Source organism: Lampetra planeri, chromosome 14, assembly GCF_965212315.1.
Source record: "Lampetra planeri chromosome 14, kcLamPlan1.2.h2, whole genome shotgun sequence".
NCBI lineage: Eukaryota > Metazoa > Chordata > Hyperoartia > Petromyzontiformes > Petromyzontidae > Lampetra > Lampetra planeri.
The window spans coordinates 1,951,490-1,975,983 of record NC_136120.1 but is presented as its reverse complement, the minus strand read 5'-3'; the positions used below and the strand labels follow the sequence as shown (position 1 = coordinate 1,975,983).

General features: G+C 41.9%; 1 protein-coding gene across 1 annotated transcript in view; it reads right to left on the bottom strand.

Moving 5' to 3' along the window:
• LOC144722286 (angiopoietin-2-like) overlaps positions 1-15,248 on the bottom strand; it is a 50,188-nt gene extending 34,940 nt beyond the window's left edge. Inside the window, exon 1 of the mRNA XM_078600401.1 lies at positions 14,576-15,248. Within this exon, the coding sequence (XP_078456527.1) occupies positions 14,576-14,878 (303 nt within the window). The 5' untranslated portion in view covers positions 14,879-15,248. The remainder of the gene's footprint in view (positions 1-14,575) is intronic.
• Positions 15,249-24,494: the final 9,246 nt, after the last annotated feature.

Genomic DNA, 24,494 nt, shown 5'->3' with positions numbered 1-24,494 from the left:
TCAGGCAGTGCCAGCGAATGTATCTGAGCCACCTCCCCCCGCAGGTTACCCTCGAGCAGTGGTACAGTTTCGAGTTAAATGTTTCGTGACTGCAGGGATTCATCTTCTTGGTTCTTTCGGTAAAGTCACGTAGAAGGGAAATAATAAAATAATAAAAATAAAACATAATAAAATATTATGCAGGGATTCATCGTCTTGGTTCTTTCGGTAAAGTCACGTAGAAGGGAAATAATAAAATAATAAAAATAAAACATCATAAAATACAATTCTCACGACGTTTCGGCCACAACGCAAGTAGCCGTCCTCAGGTGAAGAACAGGTCTGTCGGAAAGACAACGTCTGAAGTGGTAAAGCTATGTTCTGCAAAGCTCTCATTATGTAAGCAGTTGGTGGCCGTGTTTGCATTTAAAGGGTTGGCACAAGATGCTGCATGCCTCTTACAAATAAAATGTAAACATTGTTTAAAAAAGAAAGCACTCAGTTGTTTAAAAGTAGATAGAAATCGACGGATTTGACAGTGACAAAAATGTGGCATTCAACCAACTGGTTTATGCATGGCCATCTGCGAGGGTTTATATCATTCAAATTAATAAACAGTTCAACATTTACTCAGTAATTGTTTGCCAATTTGTGAGCTGGGAAAGGCTATCGGCCAATTCTTGGTCAACAATGATCTGGTGGATTTAACAGTTGGACCACCACGAGCACTACTAAGCTCTTGAAAGCATTTTGTTAAATAATATTTTTAATGGGCGACATTTGTTAGAGTATTGGATTAAATGTGCAGACCCTACCATGTTATTTTATCATGTTTTGCCAAATTAATTTGATTCAAGTATTATGTGGATTTTTTGGTTAAATTCAAAAGCAGCACAATGCCTATTGTGCTACAACCCCTGACGACAGGCAACCATTACAGTGGTGCAGATGAAATTCCAAGAAATACCCATATACCATACTTTATTGGAATTTCTGTTTAGTTTTACCAGTTATTTCGGCATATTTTAATGCAAGGGGACATGTACGCTTTCCCTTTGACGACATTCCACAATAGCTTTAAACAACATTTACAAACTGTTGATGAAACGTTCCGAAGGAAAACCAGAGCTAAGTTGTGTTATTATTGTAATGCCCATGTCCTCATGCAAACTCGAATCTTCTGTGCGTTGGTTAATTTTCGAAGAAAAAAAATCGTGAGTGTTCTTAATGTACCATATGTTTTTGTTCTGCCCTGTGTATTTTAAACGTATAAACTCTTAATGGTGGCGGCTGCAGTGTAAATATATTGGTGGGGAATGGAGGCGCGTGGGGCGATGTTGGTGGTCGATAACCATTTTGGTAGAGTAACTGACAACTGACAAGGGCGTACGCAGCGGGGCACAGCAGGCAAGGGGTAGAGGCTGGCCTTGCCCCTACAATGCCCAGAAGAAGAAAAAAACCTCAACATCATCCCCTATCTGCCGTGTTCATGTACAGCGCACAGTGCAATTATATCACAGCGAGCCCTGCAGCGGAAAACCTGCACAAGTCACTCGCACGTGTTCACCAGAGGCTATAAGTGTACATCGGCTTATTTACGTCCAGTTTTAAGCAGCCGTCTTTGAGAAATTATACTTAATGTATGAGGAAATGTAAAATAACATGCAGTTTTATCAACGTGAAAATGTGTTGTTATTGTTTTTTTATTCACCCTTTCTGTGGTGAGGCCCAACCCCAGTTCTAATGTCCAGCTGCCACTGTTAATAATGCAGAATTTGACACAAAATTGTTTTTATTGCAAATAATACCGCATTCTCTATTCCTAAGCGTATGGGAATACGTTCAGAACCTAAATGCCAATGTCAAGGTCTGATAACCACCAAAGGACTTCAGGATAGAGTTTGTGTCATTTTGCTATTCCTCCATTGAATGAGCGCAGACTACGGTGGTTTTCTATAAGGTCCATAGTTTGGATTGGATGTGTGGCACAGGGTGTGAGGTGGCAAGGCATTGCTATACATGGCCAACATCGCAGTCTTCTGATTTAGCTTTCATTTTCCATTCATGAAGGAGACGTGCGCATCACCCTGTTGATGTTCTAATGCAGTTGATGGTTACACCAGTGCCTTCGAGGATTGTCAATGCTGGGGGGGGGGGATTTGGGTCTTGATGATGTTTGGGTCTTGAATGAGAGAGAGCGATTAGCGTGAAATTAGTTTCCGTCGCCGCATAAGAGTATCGTCCCCGCAAATGCGCACAACAGCAGTGTTAATGGGAGATTAGCACCATGTTGATGGGACAGATTAGGCAGGGAGATTAGGGGGATTAGCAAGTTAATGTCATGTCTATGTGTACCACAAGCTGCGGCGCTGCCAACTGCGCTGTGAGGAAAGCGTGTCCACGCAAAAAGACCACCGCAATGGTGGTCACGCCAGCGAGACACAAAGCCCATCACACAGCCAGAACCATCGATACATCGAGGCTAAGGGAGCAGAGGTGGCCATGTTGGTGAGACCCCAACCCATTAATGCAGAGGCACCTAACAGGGCAATGCAACTCAGAGAGTCGGAGATGACAGCCAAACGGCAGGGAAGAATGGAAGCACCACAGCAAGTTTCGACTTTGCTTGGTTAATAACGTCCTTCCAATGATTGCTCAGCTTATATCCATCTTATAACAATGATCAGCCACTGCATAGGTATTGGTTCTGCCGTGTTTCAAATCTGCCTTGTGTTCGCGAACACGGTCTGAGACATGTCGTTTCGTTTCCCCAATGTAACTGCTGCCGCAGACACAACTTAGTTTGTAGACACCAGGGTATTGCATGTCAGGAATGACATTCTTCACAGATGGGATCAAATCACGGATTTTGTGTACTGTATTGAATCGGACCTGGATCTTGTGTTTGTTTAAGATTTTGAAAATATTTTTGGTAACACCTGCTATGTATGGCAAGGTGATGGTTTTGATTCGGTCCTCAGATGGTTGTCTCCCCATGGTTGGGGCTACAGCTTTGCGGATTGTGCAGTCTGAGTATCCATTCATCTTGAGGGCTTGGTGTACGTGCTCCAATCCAGTTCACTGGCTAGGTGGCGCTGGTCAGAGATGCAACGGGCCCTATGGTGTAGTGTTTTGATGAGAGAGTTCTTCTGGGCCGGATGGTGGTGGGAGTGAGGCTTTAGATAGGAATCCGTGTGGGTGGCTTTCCTGTAGACAGAATGTCCCAACGAGCCATCAGGCCTCTTCTCGATCAAAACATCCAGGAATGGTAACTTGCCATCATGTTCCATTTCCATGGCAAATTTGATGGATGGGTGTATGGAATTGATGTGGTTCAAAAACTGGTTTAGTGCTGAGCTGGCCATGTGGCCAGATGATGAAAGTGTTATTTACATATCTCTTCCACAGGGAAGGACGTAGGGTGGATGTCAGGATGGCATCTGTTTCAAATTTCTCCATGAAAACATTTGATACCACTGGTGATAAGGGAGAACCCATAGGGGTACCTTCATTTTGTTTGTAGAACGTACCATTCCAGATGAAGTAAGTGTTGGTAAGGCAGTGCCTCACCAAAGTTGGTACATCAGGATTCAGTTCCTGTTGGACCAAGTCCTCAATGATTGCTATGGTGTCAGGTACAGGTACCTTGGTGAACAGAGAGACTACATCAAAGCTGACAAGCAAATCATCTGGAGACAGTGAGATGTCCTTGATTAGATAAACCAAGTGAGCTGAAACTTAATTTGGAGCTTTCGTGACTGCAGGAATTATTATTTGGTTCTTTCGGTAAAGTCACGTATAAAGATAAAATAATAAATTAAATTAAATACTAGCATACGACGTTTCGATTGCAACACAAGCAATCATCATCTGTGTTGAGGCCTCGACACAGAGGCGTAGTTTCTCTTTGTGCCTATGTTTGCTCTCTCTCTATGTATCTTTGTGATATCTGTCTGCTTATATGTCTGTCTATATGTTTCTGGTTCTGTGTTTAATCTCTCTCTCAAATTTAGCATTCTCAGGAAGAACGTAATCAACCAGATAGGGTGTTGACTGTTATGTTATCCGACTCTCTGTTGTATTACATTACATTTCTAAGTATACTAGATTTGTGTTTCTATTTCATTTATACCTGATGATGATTGCTTGTGTTGCAATCGAAACGTCGTATGCTAGTATTTAATTTAATTTATTATTTTATCTTTATACGTGACTTTACCGAAAGAACCAAAGAACAAGTGAGCTGAATTAAGTACTGCTGAGGTGGTCTTGCCCGTGAATGGAAGCAGGGTCTCAGATAGAAATCGTGCCAGTTTGTAGGTAGGTGAGTTGATGGTAGAAACGATAGGATGGAGTGGAGTACCTTCTTTATGTATTTTTGAAAGACCATAAAATCTGGGTGGTCTAGCAGCCAAAGGCTTTAGAGAGAGCTGCTTGGTCGGTTCGATTAGAGAAGTCGAATTAGTGATGATATTGTTGGTTTCGGTACCCAGGCAGTTGGTAGGATCTTTGTTGATTTTAGTATAACTGCCATCATGAAGAAGGTCCTGGATGTTGTTGTTTGTGGTTTATCCATGATGACCGTGGCATTGCCCTTGTTGGCTGAAAGGATGATAATGTCATCTCTCTTTCTCAATTGAGCGAGTTCAGAGCACTCATTCTAGATTTGAAGCTTTCGTGACTGCAATGATTCATATTCTTAGGTTTTTTTCGGTAAAGTCACGTAGGTAAAAACACTCGTCCCTGCTGATGTTACTAATGGGTTTCTTAGCGTTTTTGAGGATGGCGGCGATTTCAGATCTTTCCACTTCTGCTGGGATGTGACCTCAACCTTTGAGGGCTACGTCAACCTGGGCAATGATATCATCCACTGGGATGTGTTTGGGGGGTGACTGCAAAGTTCAGCCCTCTAGCTAGTACCGATTTTAGGCTATCGGAAATTGGGCTGTTATCTGATTGATGACAATCTTGTTAACATCTAACTTTTCCTTCCTTTTAACACATTAAAATGCACGTTTCGTTGTTTTATAGCATCATCTTGCCACTAATGGCTGCTCAATTAACTTCATAATTCACTGTTTTCATTCACTTAACCTGCCTACTAAAAAAATCCTACTTTATGAACAATGCTCAACTAAACTATGTTTTATTAAAATGTTATTAGGTGAGGCTCGCTGAGCTATATATCTCTTTTTCAGAAGCGAGTTGGCCACAAATGATAGCTCAACGAAGTGGCCTATCATGTGGAAATTTATAGCAGCCAAATACTCTAAACGCATATTTCTGAATGTGGAGGGAGAAACTGGGGGAACCAGAGAAAAATCCACTCGACCACAAGGAGAACATGCAAACTCAAAATATACGGGCATCAGGGTTGGGATCAAACCCACGACCTCCTATCTATTAGGCGAGGTAGTAAAGATGCCACCATGGCGCCTGAGATTTTGTGGGATACCAAGTTGTTCCATTGCATTTAAAACTTCATTTTTATTGCTCTGTCCAATCGCATAATGTAACATCTTTGTTCATTTAAACGGTCATTAAAAACCCGTATTATGTTAATTCGAATTGATTTAAAAGCTCCTCAATATGAGAGCATGGCTTTTTGGCCTTTTATGATCGCTTAAGAGCCAAAAGTGCATTATTGGAGCCAGTTTGTGGATTCATGCTTTGGCAACATTAAAGTCACGTCGCAATATTTACAAAATAAATCTTGATCCATCTGCAATAAACATTTATTCCAAAATGTGTACACATAAGCAGCATATTTTGCTTTACTAAAACTCTGCGCTGTGTTAGAATGCAAAAATAAGAAAGTTACCCCATGCATTTCACATGGAATGCAAAGAATTGGGGGGGGGGGGAGTGGGTGCTCATTAGTTAGAAAGGAACATAACCTTTGACCTTGGTGGAAACAGGGCAGCACAGAGGAAGGGCTCATTTTCAAGGTCAGCACCTTCACAGTGTAGCAAATAACTTAACCTTCTGGGTGTTTGCTTTGCAGTTGAGAAGAGAAGACGATGGTTATTGTATCCATTCTCTTACTGCTGCTGAGTAGACGTTTTGAGGTCGTTAATAGCAGGGATAGAATCGTATTACCCCCACAGTAAGTTCATGAATTGCCACAGTTCAGGGTCGCGATTCTTTGTTTTTGTTACGTTCTGGTGAACAGTAGCACTTCCGGTGGCTGTTGTTCACTGGGAAACCCACTGCATGCAAGATAAAAAAATTTTTAATGTATTGATTCTCACACATGCTATTCAATGCATATTTATTTTATCTTAACGTCATTTATAAAGCTTAAGAATCAGCTTTAATGTATGACGTGATCCGCTGTTTCACTCCCAGTTTGGAGGGTTCGACATGGTCTTACTTGCCATTTTACATCTTATAATTGATATTATTTTTCATATTTTCACTCATACATCAAAGCCAGATTTGAGAATGTTAAGATTTGAAACCAATTGAGAGCCCCATCAAGGTAACTCATAACATTTTTAAAGGAATTTTATTTTTACAAAGAGCAGAAATATATGCGCATTAAATGGTTGTGAAATTTCGATTTAAAGCTTTCGTGACTGCAGGGATTCATCAACTTGGTTCTTTCGGTAAAGTCACGTAGAAGGGAAGTAATAAAATAATAAAAATAAAACGTAATAAAATAATTCTCACCACGTTTCGGCCACAACGCAAGCTGCTTGTAAGCTGGCCGAAACGTCGTGAGAATTATTTTATTATGTTTTATTTTTATTATTTTATTACTTCCCTTCTACGTGACTTTACCGAAAGAACCAAGAAGATGGTTGTGAAATTATTTTGTAATGTTTGCATTGGACATATATATGGTAAGCATTAATATGAAGGATCACATTGAATGTATGGCTTCTGTAATTTATTGAACCCTCGTCCATTATCTGACAATAAATGTTTTAGGGGAGAACAATAAATAATTTGGATAGCACTGCCAAGTCAAAGCAAAAATCAGAAAAATCTCCCAAACATTCCCAAGCGTCTTAAAACCATCAAACATCCCGAACCCAAGTCCTAACCCCAATCCCTTGCTAGAAGATTTATTACCAAGTCAGGGCGTGAGGTTTTTTTTGTTTGTCAGTAAGAAAATTCTGTTCTCGTGAGCGACAGCAGGAAGACCCCGTACCCACATTTATGTTCCTATTTTTTGTTATTCTCCACGGAGAACGACAACCCTCTTCTGTGGGTGCCAGACACAAAACGCTCCTCGTGTAGCAACGAGGGGCGTCTTGCCCCCCCCCCACCGATCCTCCCTGGACCACAGCCGGAAATTCCACAAGCAACCAGGCTGCATTGAAAGCATGGCAAAAAATGCAGCCCTCTGATCTATACATTTGTTTATTTGCCACTTAAAAAAAAAGTTGCATAAAGTGACAGATGTGGAAAGTGTGGTCAAACACATGGCACGCTGTGGAGGAAGCGTTATTAAATGTTGTTTTTAAGTAGGTTCCAAGCTATTTGCATATGCTGATCGAGTATACATTTGCAATTATGTGCAGATGAATGTACGTTTTTATTTATGTAATATTATTATTGTACATGTGTTAATTGTTTTTAATTAATGAGGGGTTATTGAACTATAATTGTTCTGCAATGAAGAAGACCCATTGCCTGAAACATCGCCTATCATAATATATATTGTTTTCTCTTTAGGGCAAATTATGTTTTGTTTGTTCTTCTGCAGCACTACAAACGCAGTAATATTAAGAAAAAAATACGAATAATAAGCGTGCTTTTCTATAAACTTGTGAATATTTACACTCTTTTTTTACTGAAACAATAACAGAACATTAGAAAACTCGTTGCATGTCATTGCAAAATGCAAAATGACATGCAACTGGAATACATTTAATGTACATTTTTACTTAAAGACTGCTGATGAGTGAGTTGAGTTCTTATTGCAACTAGAATGGCTTCTAAAATTTGTCATAACTTCAGGGATGATATGCACCAAAATACTGAAAAATAGTCATTGTAGTTTTGATACAACACGGTATCCATGTTAGCGCAGTGTAAAACACATTTGTAGCATTGCTTTTACACAATCAAACCGCACGGACCCAGTTTCATTAGGCAGAATTACTTCGATTTTCCCCACATATTGATGCACTTTCCCAAGGGGGAGACTTAACAATTTGTGACAGAAAAAAATTATCGTAAATTTGGCAACAGGGGGAATCGTTCTGTTGTTTGCCCTTGCTGGATACAAAAAAAAACTATATTGGCCACACTGTAAAGGGCATTGGACTGGACGCATGTGGGGTTTTTTTCCACGCGATGTTGAAATCATTTTTTTTCTTTATTAGTATTTTTTTTCTAGTGTTGCTCGGAATGTTCCTCCAAACGTTTAATGATCGGGGTTCCCTCTTTGCAAAAGAGGTATGTTTCTGGATGAGGTTATCGTTGTTTTTAAATGAAGGAATGTGTTTATTTGGCAGATTGGTTAAGTACATTTGATGAAGTACATTTGGAAAATCGCATGAAAAGTGTAGTGTCTATGTATGTATCTTTGCAGTGTAGAGTGCAAGTGTGTGCATTGTGTATATATACTGTATATACACACACACAAGCAGTGGTGAAATATGGAGTCAGTGTTCTTAGTGTCCACTTGATGATTCACGTATCCCCAGTGATTTAATCACTTGTCATGAATTGGGGTGAGTATTCTGGGGGTTTTTTCAACTTATTTTTACAGTTTTGTTTGCTCCATTAGCTTAAGTGTAATGGCATATCATTGCATATAATTTATGTAGATCAGAAATTGCATACGTATCTTATTCACAGGAACTTAAATGATCAATTATTTTGCCAAAATAATATCTTAAAGGTGGCCTATTGCATTGCACGTGAACGTCAGCGTGACCCACATGTCATGTACCCTTCAAGGCAGCGTGCCCTCCTCTATATCGCATCGACGTTTAGGGACTGCGTTGACAATCACAGGCTGGGCTGAGAAATACCAAAATTGTCATTAACTGTGTATTTTCACGTAAAAAATTCCATTGGCTACAATTCCAGCCAATGGTTTTTTTACAGTGGTAAGGAAGACGTTCCATAACTTTTAGTTTTAAAATATATATATTTTTACAATGCGATGCCCAAAAACGACTGTCAACTTAAAGGCCAGTTGGTTGAGGAGGTTGCTCCATATTACTCAGAGATCCTGGGCTCAAATCCAGGCAGCCGCCTCTGATTAAACTGTTTTCTCAAGGGTAGAGGAGTTGATGGTCACAAGTTTCTACGACACAATAAAACATCGCATTAACATTGGTTCTACAATTTAATTTGGCTAAACTTATAGCTCCGGTGAGGGGGGGGAGATTACGAAACAATTACAAAAATAACAAGTTGACAAAATTAATATGTTAGGTGACACCCTTATAAGTGCAAGCAAATGAGTAACTTTAACATGTTCTTGGTTCTTTCGGTAAAGTCACGTAGAAGGGAAGTACTACTTGTGAAATGCATTTCACAAGTAGTACTAATCCCATATCTGCATTTCCCATAAATATGCTAAATTCCTATTGATATGCAAATTATTTTGTCAAGGCGCTCTTCCCCCTCCAATATACGCTCCAAGCCTGGGGTGTTTCATTCAGACGCTGTCTTCCCGACAGACCTGTTCTTCACCTGAGGACGGCTGCTTGCGTTGTGGCCGAAACGTCGTGAGAATTATTTTATTATGTTTTATTTTTATTATTGTAGTATTTCCCTTCTACGTGACTTTACCGAAAGAACCAAGAAGATGAATCCCTGCAGTCACGAAAGCTTTAAATTGGAACTTTAACATGATTTAAACTGAAGTGGGTGGGGGGAATCATACTTTGTTCATGACCATACAGATATATGATCGTGAGATGCAAACTCATTGTTGGGGGCTGGTCGGTGTGACTCAGTGTGACTCAGGCTTCCGAGAGGAGGGAGAACGACGGAGTACACCGAGCGCCGTGGTGGCCACCTCAAACAAATCTCTCTTCCTCTGACGCCATCAACCGGAACGCCTCCCCCGCCCGCCACTCCCAGCTGAGCCCACATTTACAACAACATGTTTTTCCTGCATTCCAAGCCAGACGTGATTATTACCCAGCGACTCCCGAGAGGGAGGACTGACACCTGTTTGTTTGTTTGTTAGAGGGCTTCAACTTCACCGTTGCAACGAATTCTTCCTGCCGGCAGCTTGGCCAAGATGCACCTCTCGCGTTTTCAACTTTGTTTCACAGGACCAATGGTCGTGTTCTGACAGCGTCCATTAACATTTTTTTTAATCAAGCCAGATGCTTCACTAATGTAAAACATATCCATATATATTCTCGCTGTATGTTAGTTGAGTTCGTGAAAAATGGGATTTCTAATAAAACCCTGCATCGGCATGTGTGCATGCAATATAATTTCGGGAAGATATTTTGCATTCCAATGGGGAAATATTAACCCTACAACATAATGCTTTTGTACCAAATAAATACGTGATGGAATTTTTTTTATACATATAATGTTTTCCCCCTGGGGTTAGCAATTGTGCTGTGTCTGTCCAGATGTTGTTGTTTGTTGCCATGGTGATAGTGTTACGTTTCACTTTAGACACACCACAAGACAAAGTGCAGATAAGTCCTCCTTCATGTTCGTGGTTCCATGATCTTGCCTCAAGCCATCTCACAGATATGCATAGTCACTTACGGTCATAGGCACGATACCTTATTTGACAAATTAACGTATTGACGGTACATCGGTGCGTGGTATAACAGAAAAAAAGGCCCTTTCTGGATAAAGTTTATTTATTTATTTTCCCACGATTCGAAACCCCGGTCAGAAAATCTCGCGGGGTGGTGATGCGTCAAAATCAGTTCTCGTGATGTCGAAGCGGTCAGAAGACAAACGTTTATGAGCGGCTGAACACGAAGCTTCACAGTCTGTTGCCATACAGCACTCAGCCTGGTGACGATTGGCTCCGTATTCCAAAGGCAGATTTGACTCGTGCCCTAGACGTGGTCGGACAGTCCCTCGCTTCAATGGACCCAAATCGACGGTCAATATTGACCTTTTTTAGCAAGTCTCAGTAGACTCAATAAACCTTCGAATAACGTCAAACTTGGCGACAAGGTCAATGAAAGACCGATAAACAGATTTGCTTATTCAAAATTTGTATTTAAACTGTTTCATGAGGACCAGTGTGTTGTGCTGCACCAGTGTATCGCCAATACGTCAACATACAATGCCTGCCTTGGATGAGCAGTGGCACGGTGGTCAATGCACTGCTCTATGAACTTGGCAGACAAACGTTGATTCCCGGTCCTGACCAACACCAGTGGGGGTATCTAGACCGGTCCTTGGTGCCGCTAGCCATCCACCAACACGCACGGACCACCCTGGTGACGCTTGACTGACATGGCGTGGCGATGCGTTCATTCAAAGTTAATTTGACAAAGTGTCTGTATATTTCCTGACTTAAAGCTTTCGTGACTGCATGAATCCGTACTCTTTTGTTCTTTCGGTAAGTCACGTAGGTAGAAATAAACAAAATGAATCACGACGTTTCGATAGCAACACAAGACGATTGGTTGTGTTGCTATTGAAACGTCGTGATGCATTTTGTTTTATTTCTACCTACGTGACTTACTGAAAGAACCAAAGAGTAGGAATACATATTCTATGGGTCTTTTACCGAAAGACCCATAGAATATGTCTGTATATAGTAACACCTGCATTTCACGACAGTTATCTATTTTAAAATATACTTATCTAATTATTTACCTACCGACCTTTTAAATTGCTATGCTAATCCACTGTTGGATGAAGGCCTGTACATACTATGTCGGCTATCCTGGTTGTTTTAGCATAATTAACCACGCTGCTCAGTGTGCGTTGGTGAAAAGGAGGGCCCAGAACTGGTTAGGATATCACTACCCACTGGTGGTAGCCATCGCCGGGAGTTTCATTTGTCACTTTATTTATAACGCAGTGGACTAGCCACTGCATCACCGCTCCCCCGATGCTGGACCTGGCGCATATCGAGTGTAACGAATGAAGCCCGATACATCTGTGGAAGTCATACGACGCGTGTGGAATTTGTTTGTCTGCTCATTTTCTTGTCGTTATTGTTGTAAAAAAAATTCAAAGTAACCACCGCCGTCCAAGAATAGCTCCACTACAATGGGGCCCAATATAGACGGGAACATGAAGGCAACTCTGTCACTCGCCAGGCAGGCGGGTGAGGCCCAGAGGTGGCGAGACCCACTTCTTTTTTTTGTGGTAATGGCCACGATCGTTTTCCACCGGTCCTTATTCCGTCAAACAAAAAAATTAATAATAAAAACAACAACTTTGGGGAATAGTTGTGTCCGGATCGCAAATACAAAGCAAGGACGACTGTCGTCTTTGTTTGCTCCTCGCTTTCCTGTTTTTCTTTATATTATAAATGTTAGTAAACTTCCAATTGCAGGAAGCATCTGCTACTATTGTACCTAATATATGAATTCTTTTGTTGGATTTTTTTCCTTCGTCACAGATCCAGTAAAGCTATTTTTGCTTTGGCGGGATTGCCCCAAGAGGGAGCATTGAATAGAATTTTGGTTGATTTAGCACCAGCCTCAAATGACGTAATTTGGACATATTTGCAACCGAAATAAAGGTGATGTTTGATCTGCAATATATATTTTTTAAACATGTATGTTGTTATAGCACCGCTCCACAGAAAGAAATGTCAGTAGAATTTAAAACAACCGTCTTCGTTAATTAAAATGCTTATAAAACCAGACTGTGAATGTACGCAAGTTTAGGTTCATACTTCTAAACAGACAACTAGTATGAGCACATAATTGCTGTTATTCAGACAATGCAGAGGTTGGCTCGGCTTTGAATTTCATTTGCCTGTAAGAATAAAATGATTTAAGCAAGGACAATATTTCCAGACCCTCGTTGTTTTAGGAATTACATTTTATATTAAGATTCACAGAGAAGAAAGGGCCTGGCTGAGCGTGCCAACGAAGCGATGACACACGCAACAGCATCGTAGTAGTAGTCGTGGTAGTCAAGCCCGGGAGTTGCTCAGTTAACAGTGGCTGAGCAGGAAGTATCTCTTGCTGAGCAAATTAGTACTCCTTCCTGCAGCATGGTGATGACTGCTTAGCCAATTCCCCATAAGAGTTGTGCCCAGACCTGGCCGTGGCCCTCGCCTTGAGATTTGTGGAGGCTGCGAGGTGTTAAGTGACACGGCCCATTAACAACAAACAAGGTGCAGGTGCGCCTTCACAATACAACGACATGCTCTGTGCTCAAAATAAATAGGGCAAAGTCATGCTGGGGTTATTTATTTACCTCAGGTCTTGAAGGAAAAATTAATCGCTGAACCTGGGTTTGACTTTTAAACAATTTGACTTTGGCCTCGCCTGTGAACTTCGGTGGAGTCAAATGCTTAGAGGTTGGGAAGAGTGGGCAGACTATAATATATTCGTTTGCCGGGAAAAAAAATTGTTACAGCTAGGACAATATTTTAAACCGTATTGTCGTTTTGCGAGAATAACATTGGAATATTAAGGCTCACAGAAAACAAAGGGTCTCAGTGAAAGAGTTATTTTACTATGGAGGGGTGGCTCTCAGCTTCAGACTAAATAGTTTATTTTTTATTTCAAAACGCAAAACATTGTCTTTCCCACCTGATGACGGACGCTTGTGTTGCGCCCGAAACGTCGTGATTTGTTTTATTTTCTACCTATGTGACTTTACCGAAAGAACCAAAGAATATGGATTCCTGCAGTCACGAAAGCTTCAAATCAAGATTGTTATAGAGTTTTACATGCTATAACAAAAGTTCATTACCCAAATCATCACCTCTTATATATCTGCCTTTAAAGGCAGCGTTATTTATGAATGTGTGAAGTTTGTTTTGCTATTTGTGCACCAAAGCCAAAACACAGTGTCCACCAAATAATGTGTTCAATACACAGCGAGTCTGTCGAGCAGGGCGCCTTGCTAATACCCACTTTTCATTGACACCCCCAGGTTTCACGGATCAGGCACGAGAATTGCCACCTCTGCGGTATAACAAAAATAACTGAGACGTATCACGGGAAGAAGGCGATCCCACAATACCAGATGGAGGGAGCACGACATGTAAACATAATGCACAGTTTTGATTTAAAGCTTTCGTGACTGCAGGGATTCATATTCTTGGTTCTTTCGGTAAAGTCACGTAGAAGGGAAATAATAAAATAATAAAATAATAAAAATATAAAACAATAAAAAATTCTCACGACGTGGATTTCACACCTGATGATGATTGCTTGTGTTGCAGTCGAAACGTCGTGAGATTTTTTTTATTCTTGAATCTTTTTATTATTTTATCATTTCACTTCTACGTGACTTTACCGAAAGAACCAAGAATATGATGCACAGTCTTGCGTGGTGCATTATCACGCAACAGACCAAAACCAATATATTTTTTACGCTTCGGCAAAAGCTTACCACAATTTCCTGGGGTGGAAATTAAACAGAAACCACGACAGGTGGCAACCATACCAGGCGCTCACGCACGGATGCGCCCTTTGGCACGCTCGCTCCGCTCCGTCCTCACCTGCTGCAGCCACCGAGTGGCATTGCCCACGGCCGTCTCGAGCAGCTGCAGCCGCTGCAGGGACGCGTCGCCGTCCAGCGGCGGGGCGTCCCTCTGGATGCCGTGGCGTGCCTCGGCGTCTTCCCCGCTGCCGCAGTCCGAGTCGAGCTCCGGCAGGAGGAATGTGTAGGTGCAGCCGGCGTGTCGCAGCCGGTGGTAGCCCTGCCTCGAGGGCACGGGGTCGTGCGGCCGCTCGGAGCCACGATCCAGCGCCGCGACGCTCAGGAGGAGGGTGCCGGCCAGCCAGAGGCAGGAAGACCACATCGTGTTGCGCGAAGGCTCTGCAAAGGCTGTTCTCAACCAGATTCCTTTTTTTTTGTACACGCGGCGTTGTACTCTTAAGGCGAAGCACCACGGCTGTGTTAATGATTATGGAACAAAAATTGCCGTTAAGATGTTTGCCCCGGGGTTTCTTTATTTTTTTAATACGCACGCAATATATATGTTTACAAAGGGCAGTGCTTATTTCACTGACATAAATTCAACTTTCCACAAAAACAATTTAAACAAAAAATGTACAAATACCCAATTCCTGTTACGTAATCCGACTTTAGCTGGACATTTGTTAGTGGTGCATGCCTGGTGGAATGTATTCCTGTTTGCACCATGACACGGAGGAGCATGCAGCTAAAAGCCCCTTTTGCCAGCTGAGGCAGAACATATTTATAAACCTCAGGGAGGGGTTGGGTGATTCGCGGCGAGTGGGGGGGCCTTGGTATTGTGTGCCTGGGAGTTCCGACTTCCTTTCTCCCGCCCCAGGAGGTCTGGGGCACTCATCATAGGCCGAGTTCCCCAGCAGGGCTGCGGAATGTCCTCACCCAATTTCTCTCGGAGGGTAACAGGGCCGGGGGTAGACGGATGCGGTTCATACGCAAGCAACGCAGACGCGCGTCGCGTCCTCAGTGCTGCCACTTGCAGAAAGTGCCAAAGGAACTGCTTCTGTTTGTGTCCTCTGCAATTGTAATGCGGGATGTGTATCTACACCTCTACATGCATGACTTTACGTATATATTTTTACGTTGTGCATTCTGCATGTGTACACTTATGTCTACCACTTCGTAATATCACTGTGTCTGCTCAGTAATATTACAATTACTAAAATGCGTTTGTAACCGATACAAAAGTGACCTATGTTCAGCATAATACAATGACTCATTCAAAACAATCATATTAGCAGGACTGGTGATGGGAACCTGTTGACAATTACCATTGTCACTTGGTAATACTGATTTGTTACTTGCGAACCATGAAAAAGGCAAACTAAATATTGTCTCTAATTAAATTGCAGCAATTTTAAAAGTCACCGCAGCGTTGTTGCAAAGCGTGCGCTCTGTTACACAAATCGTTACGCAATGTGCGCGTAGCCCTCTATCTGGCTCAGTTCTGTTTATCATTTCAGAGCTTATAAACAGAACCACGTTATGTTTATAATCACGGCCGGGCATGGCTAATCAGTGCGCTTTAGAAAAAGCAAGACGTGAATGAAATGCAGCATTCTGGTTCAGCCCTTTTGGACAAGTCAGCAATCTCAGGGTAACGTGGCTTGCTGGGGAAGAATGTGCCAACCCACACACTACTGAGGGGGGGGGGAGATATGCCTATCATCATCAAAAAGTATTTTTTTTGTGAAACATACGTCGACATACAGCTGCAATGATTAACATCAAGGCAACTGCCCACACAAGACGTGACCGAGTTGACTGTTGCATTTTTACAGATACGTAAAAAACACACACACTTAACAAAATGACATTCACAGAATTACCTACTGAGTTTTCTGGGTTATTATTTCACCGCAGCACAAACTTGCAATTGATTACTCTCAAAGGGATATTTATTTAATTAGGGGTAATATTAGTCTTGCTGTGTTTTTCTAAAGATAATGGCACCAAAGCAGCCCCTACAAAGGCTGTATCTGCCAATGATTAATGGCGCCTGCTACAGAGATCACATTTGCCTTAGAACTTGTGATTAAAGTTCCGTAACTTCTGTCCACAGTGTCTCGCCCACTGACTGTTCAGTGACGGCGATATCGAGTGTGCAGCCGGTGCAACTGCACTGGAGTGCACAGGCTGGAATGGGAGTGGAGGGGGGATAGGCGTTGGTCTATGGAGAGAGGGGAAATTGGGACAGGGGGCCCCGTTTAATGGTATTATACCGAGGCCCGTGCTAACCACGCTACACCGCTGCCTCGATTTTCTGAAATAATAGCCATTGGTATGTTTGTCGAATTTATTTCGCGCCCTACGTAGCCAACCGTGCTAATCGGAGGTGTGGTAAACCTTTGACACCTCGTCATGTAACTGTTGGCTGAATACCTTTTACTTTCGCTTGTACTTACGCATGTTGATTTGTATTAATATATTATGGGTTTGATACCCAATTAATTCCAATTGTGCTATCGGAGCCTCTTCGCAAATATCACAGAGTGCGCCCCGTTTAAGAGATTGGCTTCTGTGAAATTGTTTGTCGCATGATAGTCAAACCGATATTTTTAATTCTCACAACAGGAAGTGAAAATCTTGACTTAAAGCTTTCGTGACTGCAGGATTTCATATTATTTGGGTCTTTCGGTAAAGCCACGTAGATAGATCAAACGAGAAATGAAACAATATCACGACGTTTCGATCGCAACACGGGCAATCGTCATCAGGTGAGACATATCGCGGAAGAGCTGCTGAGAATATATTCGATCGAAACGTCGTGATATTGTTATTTTTGTTTTATTATTTGATCTATCTACGTGACTTTATCGAAAGACCCAAAGAATAGGAAGTGCAAAGCAACAATTTAGGTGATGGACTTTTTGAAAGCCAATGCATTTGATAAGCCGAGTTTTAATCATAGGTGGCTGTCCAGATTCCAACCCAGGGTCTCAGGCGGTGTTGGATAACTACTCTGACGATTGACCCATCCGGCCACCTGTTAATAAATGTTACTTTTTTAAACTGCAGAGGAATGTTTACAAGTCTCTGATGAACGTGGATGACTTAACAATGCTCTGATTCGTTTCATAATGCATTCCGTGTTATTCGGGGTTGGGTTCTTGGAATTGGAATTTTTTTCCAAAGAATAAAGGGAAATATTTCCTTGCGACGTAGGGATGGTAAAATTTACAGTAAAGGAGAGATAGATTTTCCCAGAAAGGAATCGACCAGGGACTTGAAGACAAATTCCGGCATGAAACTGCTAAAAGCAGAGTCGTCCATCTCAATAGCAGCAGCAAGTTTACATATATCACTATGTCACAGCCACGGAGAGATGTTTTTTTTCCCATGATAAAGTTGTTGTTAACGTATTTCTGCTCCAACACTTGTTGGACTTTTCTCAAAGGGATTCAGGATCCCAAATTTATATGTTTTTCAATGCCCCAGAGCCACAGTGGCATCTTGTCCAAGTTTTTGAACGTGACACGTGTTGCAACCACTGATGTATCTCAACAGAGATAAATCAAACAAACAGGCATCTCAAATTCTAAATAACCCATACTTTTTTTTAAACGATGCGGCATCCAATATCTGAGCAAAAAAAAAACATTTGTTCGCAAGCTGTGTTGATTTCCAGCAGTGAAATCTGCTGCAGCTTTTTAAAAAAATTCTAAAATCTGCCTTGTTTAGGTGCGACCAATAGAGATAATGGAACAGTGAGTGGCGTTGTGCCAGAATTTGTATGATACTATCTATTGCACACACTTGACACAAGGGAATTATTGTTCAAAAACCTGTTGCGGATCATATAGCTGCAATCTAAATGGATGTGGGTGCCAGCGTTGTGTCTGGGTCAAATAGAAAATCGTGGAAGCGAAAACTTCTTTGGCATTATTTTGTAGGATTTTGAAGTGAGTAAGAGTACTTTGGCAGATTTCAGTGCAGGAAAATGCAAGGGAAATTCCTCAACACCCACGTGCATTGCTTGATAATCGTTCAGTGAGATGCATCAGTGAACAGAAAACATATTTGCCTGTTCTGACCATTGTTTATTTTCCAATTACCTGTTGTTGCACTGTTGCCAACTATTTTCCATCCTTGTTGAAATATACCAGCTACTGGTCACTTTGCAATTCATTGTAGCCGAATGTCTGTGGTTGCTTTAAGATTGAATCGCTTACAAAAGTAGTTCAAATCCAGTGAGTAGTGTGTAGCCGATTCTAACTCTATATTGCACCCATATATGTGCAGGCGTATCTGCTATTGTTTCGATACCTGTTTGCATCAAATTATAACCAGAAACTGCTGTGTGTGCTTGTGAAAAACAATTACAATCACATTACCAGCTGTGCATTTTGCAATATGCCCAAGACATTACTAGGGGCCTCGTCCCAAAAGTACGATGGAGTACAAACCTCAATGCTATGTAATCATTAAGCCAGTGTACCTGCCCTGTTCAGCAAGTCTTTATCCAGCACGGCAGCTGTTATAACTAAGCCATTGAGAATTACATCTCCAGAGGGAGCCTGATCTTAACATTGATCCTTCTTCCGTTCTTCTAGTTTTTGTCTAGGGCCTTGTGCTGGTGAATTGCAATGTAAACGTATGCTGGGTGATTACCTCCGCATGATATATGGCACTGATATAAGGCGGTGGTGGAGTGTGGTGCCCGGATACGACCAGTGGTCCGCGACTGCCCCCCAGGTGGCTCGCAGCATTGTGATGTAAACTTAGTTTGATCCGGAAATAATTACAATGTTTATTCCTTTTGTTTCGGTCATTAACTAATATTTGACGGATTATATTTAATAAGTTAAAAAATTTAGTTAGGAAAACTACACTGATTAGACGACCCGAACCCTAAGATCTAAATGCCACCCCTAAAAAAAAAACTCTGGCTCTGTAGTTTTTTGTATGTTCCGGTAAAATGAATCGTTTTGTATCACTGGTATTTAAAGTAAGAAGTGAATGTGTTTTGTCACCATGGGTGGGGAACTTGAGTGGTCCGAGGGCCGAACAAGGTTGAGAAACACTGATATATGGCAACGTTAACTGCTCTATTTATTTTTACTAAGACCAACTTTTCTTTTCAACACAAAGTATTGAATGTTCAAACAAATATATAACAATAAATAAGCTTATTAAAACAAAATAGTTTTGATGTCGTGCCGATGTGTGGCCTTCACTGACTGTAACTTTTTAGTTTTTTCACGTCTTCATATAGAGCATGGTTTAAAACAACTACTGTACGGCAATGGTTGTTAAATAATTTAGTTTGAAGGAAAATAAAACAACACTTAATGTTGATGTTTTAGCTTTATACACTGTTGTCATTCATGCAAATCGCATCTCACAATTGCCGAGGAACTACAGACAAGCTCGAAGGGAGACACGCGGTGATGCGGCACCAACAATTGGCCAAGTTCTGCAATCCTCTATACAGTAAGATGTTTCCAGCCATATACAATCAAAACGGCGATACCAAATAGTGACAGTGGATGGGTTGTGATCGTGAATTAAAACAATAATTCTTTATTATCAAAGACATGAGAAACACGACGCACAGACTTGATGTTTAACCGTAATGTTTTGTTTTGATAATTAATGCTGCAATTAAACTTCGTGCACGAGACCTTGTTGAGTGTCAGGATGCGTGTAATTTGACAGATAATCCTTGGAAAAAACGCGTATGGCCTTCAGTAAGCTAATAACAATGCATCTGAAGCCTGTTAGATGAAAGCCACCACAGAGTGCATTGTCATAGGGATATTTGACCATACTTCACCAATTCTATCATTGTAGGTTCGTCAAGGGGGAGGCCAAATCAGATATTTACTCGCCACTTATGTTAGCCATGACCGTAAATCGAACTCGGGAACCCGTGTTCTTAGCACGGTTCACAAACCAATGCCACCTTTAGTTGGTTATGAAAAGAAAAAGAACTGCAATGTACATTACTGCACGCGTTTATATGTTAATAGTACTTAAAATGTGTTCCTCATGTTCGGGAGAATTGAAACATCTCAAGTCAAGGCAGTGATTCTATCCAAGCTAGAAGAGAATGAAGGCAGCAGTAATGTTACACCGTGACTCCTTGCACTGCTGTGTGACTCAAACGATCGGCCAAGTCTGGCGTATTGTCGCAGCTGTCCTAGACTTTTCTTATGTTTTCGATCAAATCTAAACACTGAAACATGCCATATAAAAAAGCTATTTCAAATCTGTTATCGACTTAAACGAAGAAAATAAATGTGTTGCAATGAAAATTAGTTTGTTCTTTTAATTACCGGGAAGGCAAAACGAGGGAGCACATACAAAGATGATACCCTGCATTGATAAACGATGGCAATTTTATTCCTAAATTTAAAAAAAAAATTCACCCCCCACCACCAAATTTAATCAATGCAGGTACATTTCTTGAGGATTTTTTTTCTAAAATAATAATAAGAATATGATTCATCACGGCAATGAAAACATATACATTTGTTTCATTTACCTTGACGCTGATTGCAAGAAAAAATATTGACCAATGATAAAAGGTTTCAATGCACACCAGCGTGATATTCCTGCCGTCTCATCGACATTGAGAGGTGCGTACAGCCATAATATACACGACGAATGTTTAAGTAATGTATCTAGTTTTAATTTCTTGCGCTGTATTTTACGTCTGTAATGTATAGTTGTGTCTATTTGTTACTACCTTTTGCACTGTCATGTATTTTGTACTGTCTCAACCTATCTCTTGTGTTGTCGATTTGCCCTGTTTCATCTGTACAGTATTTGGCATCATGCATCCCTGCTGCATTGTTTCATCTTTCGTGAGCATCTACTCTATGTACGTTTAACTTCTTTTGCACCGTACGTAGCCCAGTTGCAGTCCCCAGTCAACGTTTTCTCTGTAGGTCCCCCAAATCTCATCTGCTGCCCCCAATGCTCTGGAATTGCCTTCCTCCAGTAACTCGTCCTGTTGACTCTAGGCCCCTGTTAAAGTATATGCTCAATATTTTATTGTTCCCTCTGCCTGTGACTCTCCCTTCCTCTCTCTCTATGCAATACATTTCCCCACTCTTAATCTCCGGCGTTTTCAAATGCAGTTGCTATATATATCCAAATCCTATTATTATATGGCAAGCAAATAGTCATTAAAATAGAGACAAGTTTGTTCAGGTCAATACAAAATTAATATTTGAACCCGATTCATATCTCGTTTCCAATTAGGATCCTGCAAGATGGTATGGATGTATCAATTCCACAAATTTTACAAAATCAGCAGACGGTCATTTAATATTAGAAACCCAAAGTAATATATAATTAAAAAACGAAATTTATTTCACCAAGTAAGGCTCACTGAGTTACATAATCTCATTTTCAGAAGCAACCTGGCCACAAATGATAGCTCAACGAAGTGGCTTATCGTGTGGAAATGTGTAGCAGCCAAATACTCTAAATCAGTGGTTCTTAACCTTTACTGCAAGCCCTGCACCCTCGTGGTTCTCAATCGTTAAAAAACGTATCATGTTAATACATACATAGGTTTGATAAAAACAAAGTAGTTGCACTTACCTGCCCGTGGTTACTTTGTGTTTCGATGATTTACCTTCGAAAAAAATCTGTCCGTGTCTTGCACCCCCAGGGGGTGATTGCACCCCAGGTTAAGAACCACTGCTCTAAACGTAACAACCAATTTAGACATTTTGCCCACCCACTGCTGGAAATTTTGCCCACCCACTGCTGAAGGAACGCTTTCCCTGCACCGTATCGGTTGCCGCGGTTGTTTGACCATACTTCACGATGCTCGCCGGTGCGGTTTTCGTGAGCGTGAGAAAAGCTCAGGACTGGTTCAGATATCACTGACGATGTCACGCTTGACTGGGAATCGAGCTCGGGTCGAAGAGTCAACAGCGCGTGAACCACTCCGCCACCGCTCCACAAATATACAGCATACACGTGGTACAATAATGGTTTATAGAGTTATTAAATACGCTGTATTACAATATTAAAGCCACTGACAAATGTTACGTGGCACAAGGGATATATTTTCAACATTGAAATAGTGTAATGTGACTCTGAGCCACTCCTCAGAGACGCGAGATGGGAGCAGCTGTGCAGTGGTTGGGGCACTGCGTGCTATGAACCCGGCGACCTGAGGACGATTCCCGTCAATGGCTGACATCGGTGGCGAGTGACATCTGAATGAGTCGCGGGTTCCTCCTCGTCAGCATGGGGCAGCAGAGGGCCGTCAAGCAAAGTCCGTGGTTGTAATGCACACCTATGCTCCTATGTCTATGCTTGCCAAACTTCGCCAACCCGCAATGGCCAATGTGGTTAAAGACAATAAAACAAACCTCATGATCAGCATGGTGTGGATAGGTCTTTATCCTACAGTGCGCTGACAGTGGCGAACGAGAGACATTACTTGAGTTAGTCTCATGATGAGATCTTGGCTTATATCACATACTTTATGACAATACAGTATGTTAACAAGAGATAAATAATAATTATCCAACCAGGGAAGGCCCACTGAGCTACATAGCTCATTTTCAGAAGCGACCTGGCCACAAATGATATCTCAACGAAGTGGCTTATCACGTGGAAATTTATAGCAGCCAAATACTCGAAACGCGTGTTGATTCTAAACGTGGAGGGAAAAACCGGAGGACCCGGAGAAAAATCCACACCACCACGGGGAGAGAGAACATGCAAAATCCAAATATATAGGCGTCAGGGTCGGGATCGAACCCACGGCATCCTGCGTACTGGGTGAGGGAGGTGACATCACGCCCCACCGTGGCGCCCACAAAGCTCTGGAATTAACTTGTTCTGCTCTCGACATATCAAAGTTAACAGGACCCTTATAGCAGCAAAAGCCCCGGTGACCTGCGCAACTCTGTTTTCAATTTTCATTTCTCGCGTGCTGCTTAAAAGAAGAAAAGATGAATCCCCTGAGAATGTTGGCTGATTGCGCTGCAGTGGACAGCATAGCGTGTGCCGCAATATCAAAGTGGTGGCACACTTGGCATGCCAGCCAAAATAACGGTGTAGGTGAGGCCCTTTCTCCCCGTAAATGGTCTCGGGGCCTTAGGAGTGCACGGCTGATTGCGAGTGTCCGCCTGGGAGCGAGCACGCCGATAGACTTCACTTAGTCCTCCTCTGAACGTCACGCTTTTGCTGCACTCCATCGCTGTGTAGCTTTACTCTTTGCAGTCTGTATGAGTATTTGCGGGCGGTGGGGTTAAGGTTAGTTCTGAAAGGGGGAGGGGGGGAATTGGTGGCGCAGTTTTTCTAGCACCGTGTTATGAACCCATTGACCTGAGTTTAATTCACGGCGACGGCGAACATCACCACCGGGTGATATCTGAATGAGAACTGCTTCTCCCCTCCCTTTCACAAACGTGCACTGCGCCAGCATGGTGAAGTATGGACAATCAACCCACGTGACCAGAAATGAGTGAAGGAGAGACCATCTTCCAGCAGTCGATTGGCAAAGGGCTGTACATGATGATTATTTATTAGCGAAAGTTGTTCCCGCGGTGTTGTTTCTAAAGACACTTTTCCCAAGACAATTAAGGTCAGCAAAGTTTATTTACATTTCGCTGGGTTTTGTGTAACTTACACCCATTAAACCACTAAACATTTCAGCAACGTTTTCATTACACCACACTGCGGCGAACAACATCTGCCTGTTGCAACTCTTAACATAAAGTATGTCGTGTTGACACTGAAAGTTTCTACCGAAGTAAAAGTACAATTTCAAAAAGAAAAACAAGTACAATTCAGGGTGCTTGAAGCCCGATCGATGTCTGCAATGTGGCGAACCTTGCCCTCTCTACTCTCCCATGTTTCAACATCTGAATCAGAATATTCATACTGGGGGAATCCGATGAGCTATAAAGCTCTTTTTCACTGATGTCCAGTAGTTCTTAACACCCCCACCCCGCCCCCACTTCGCTCTT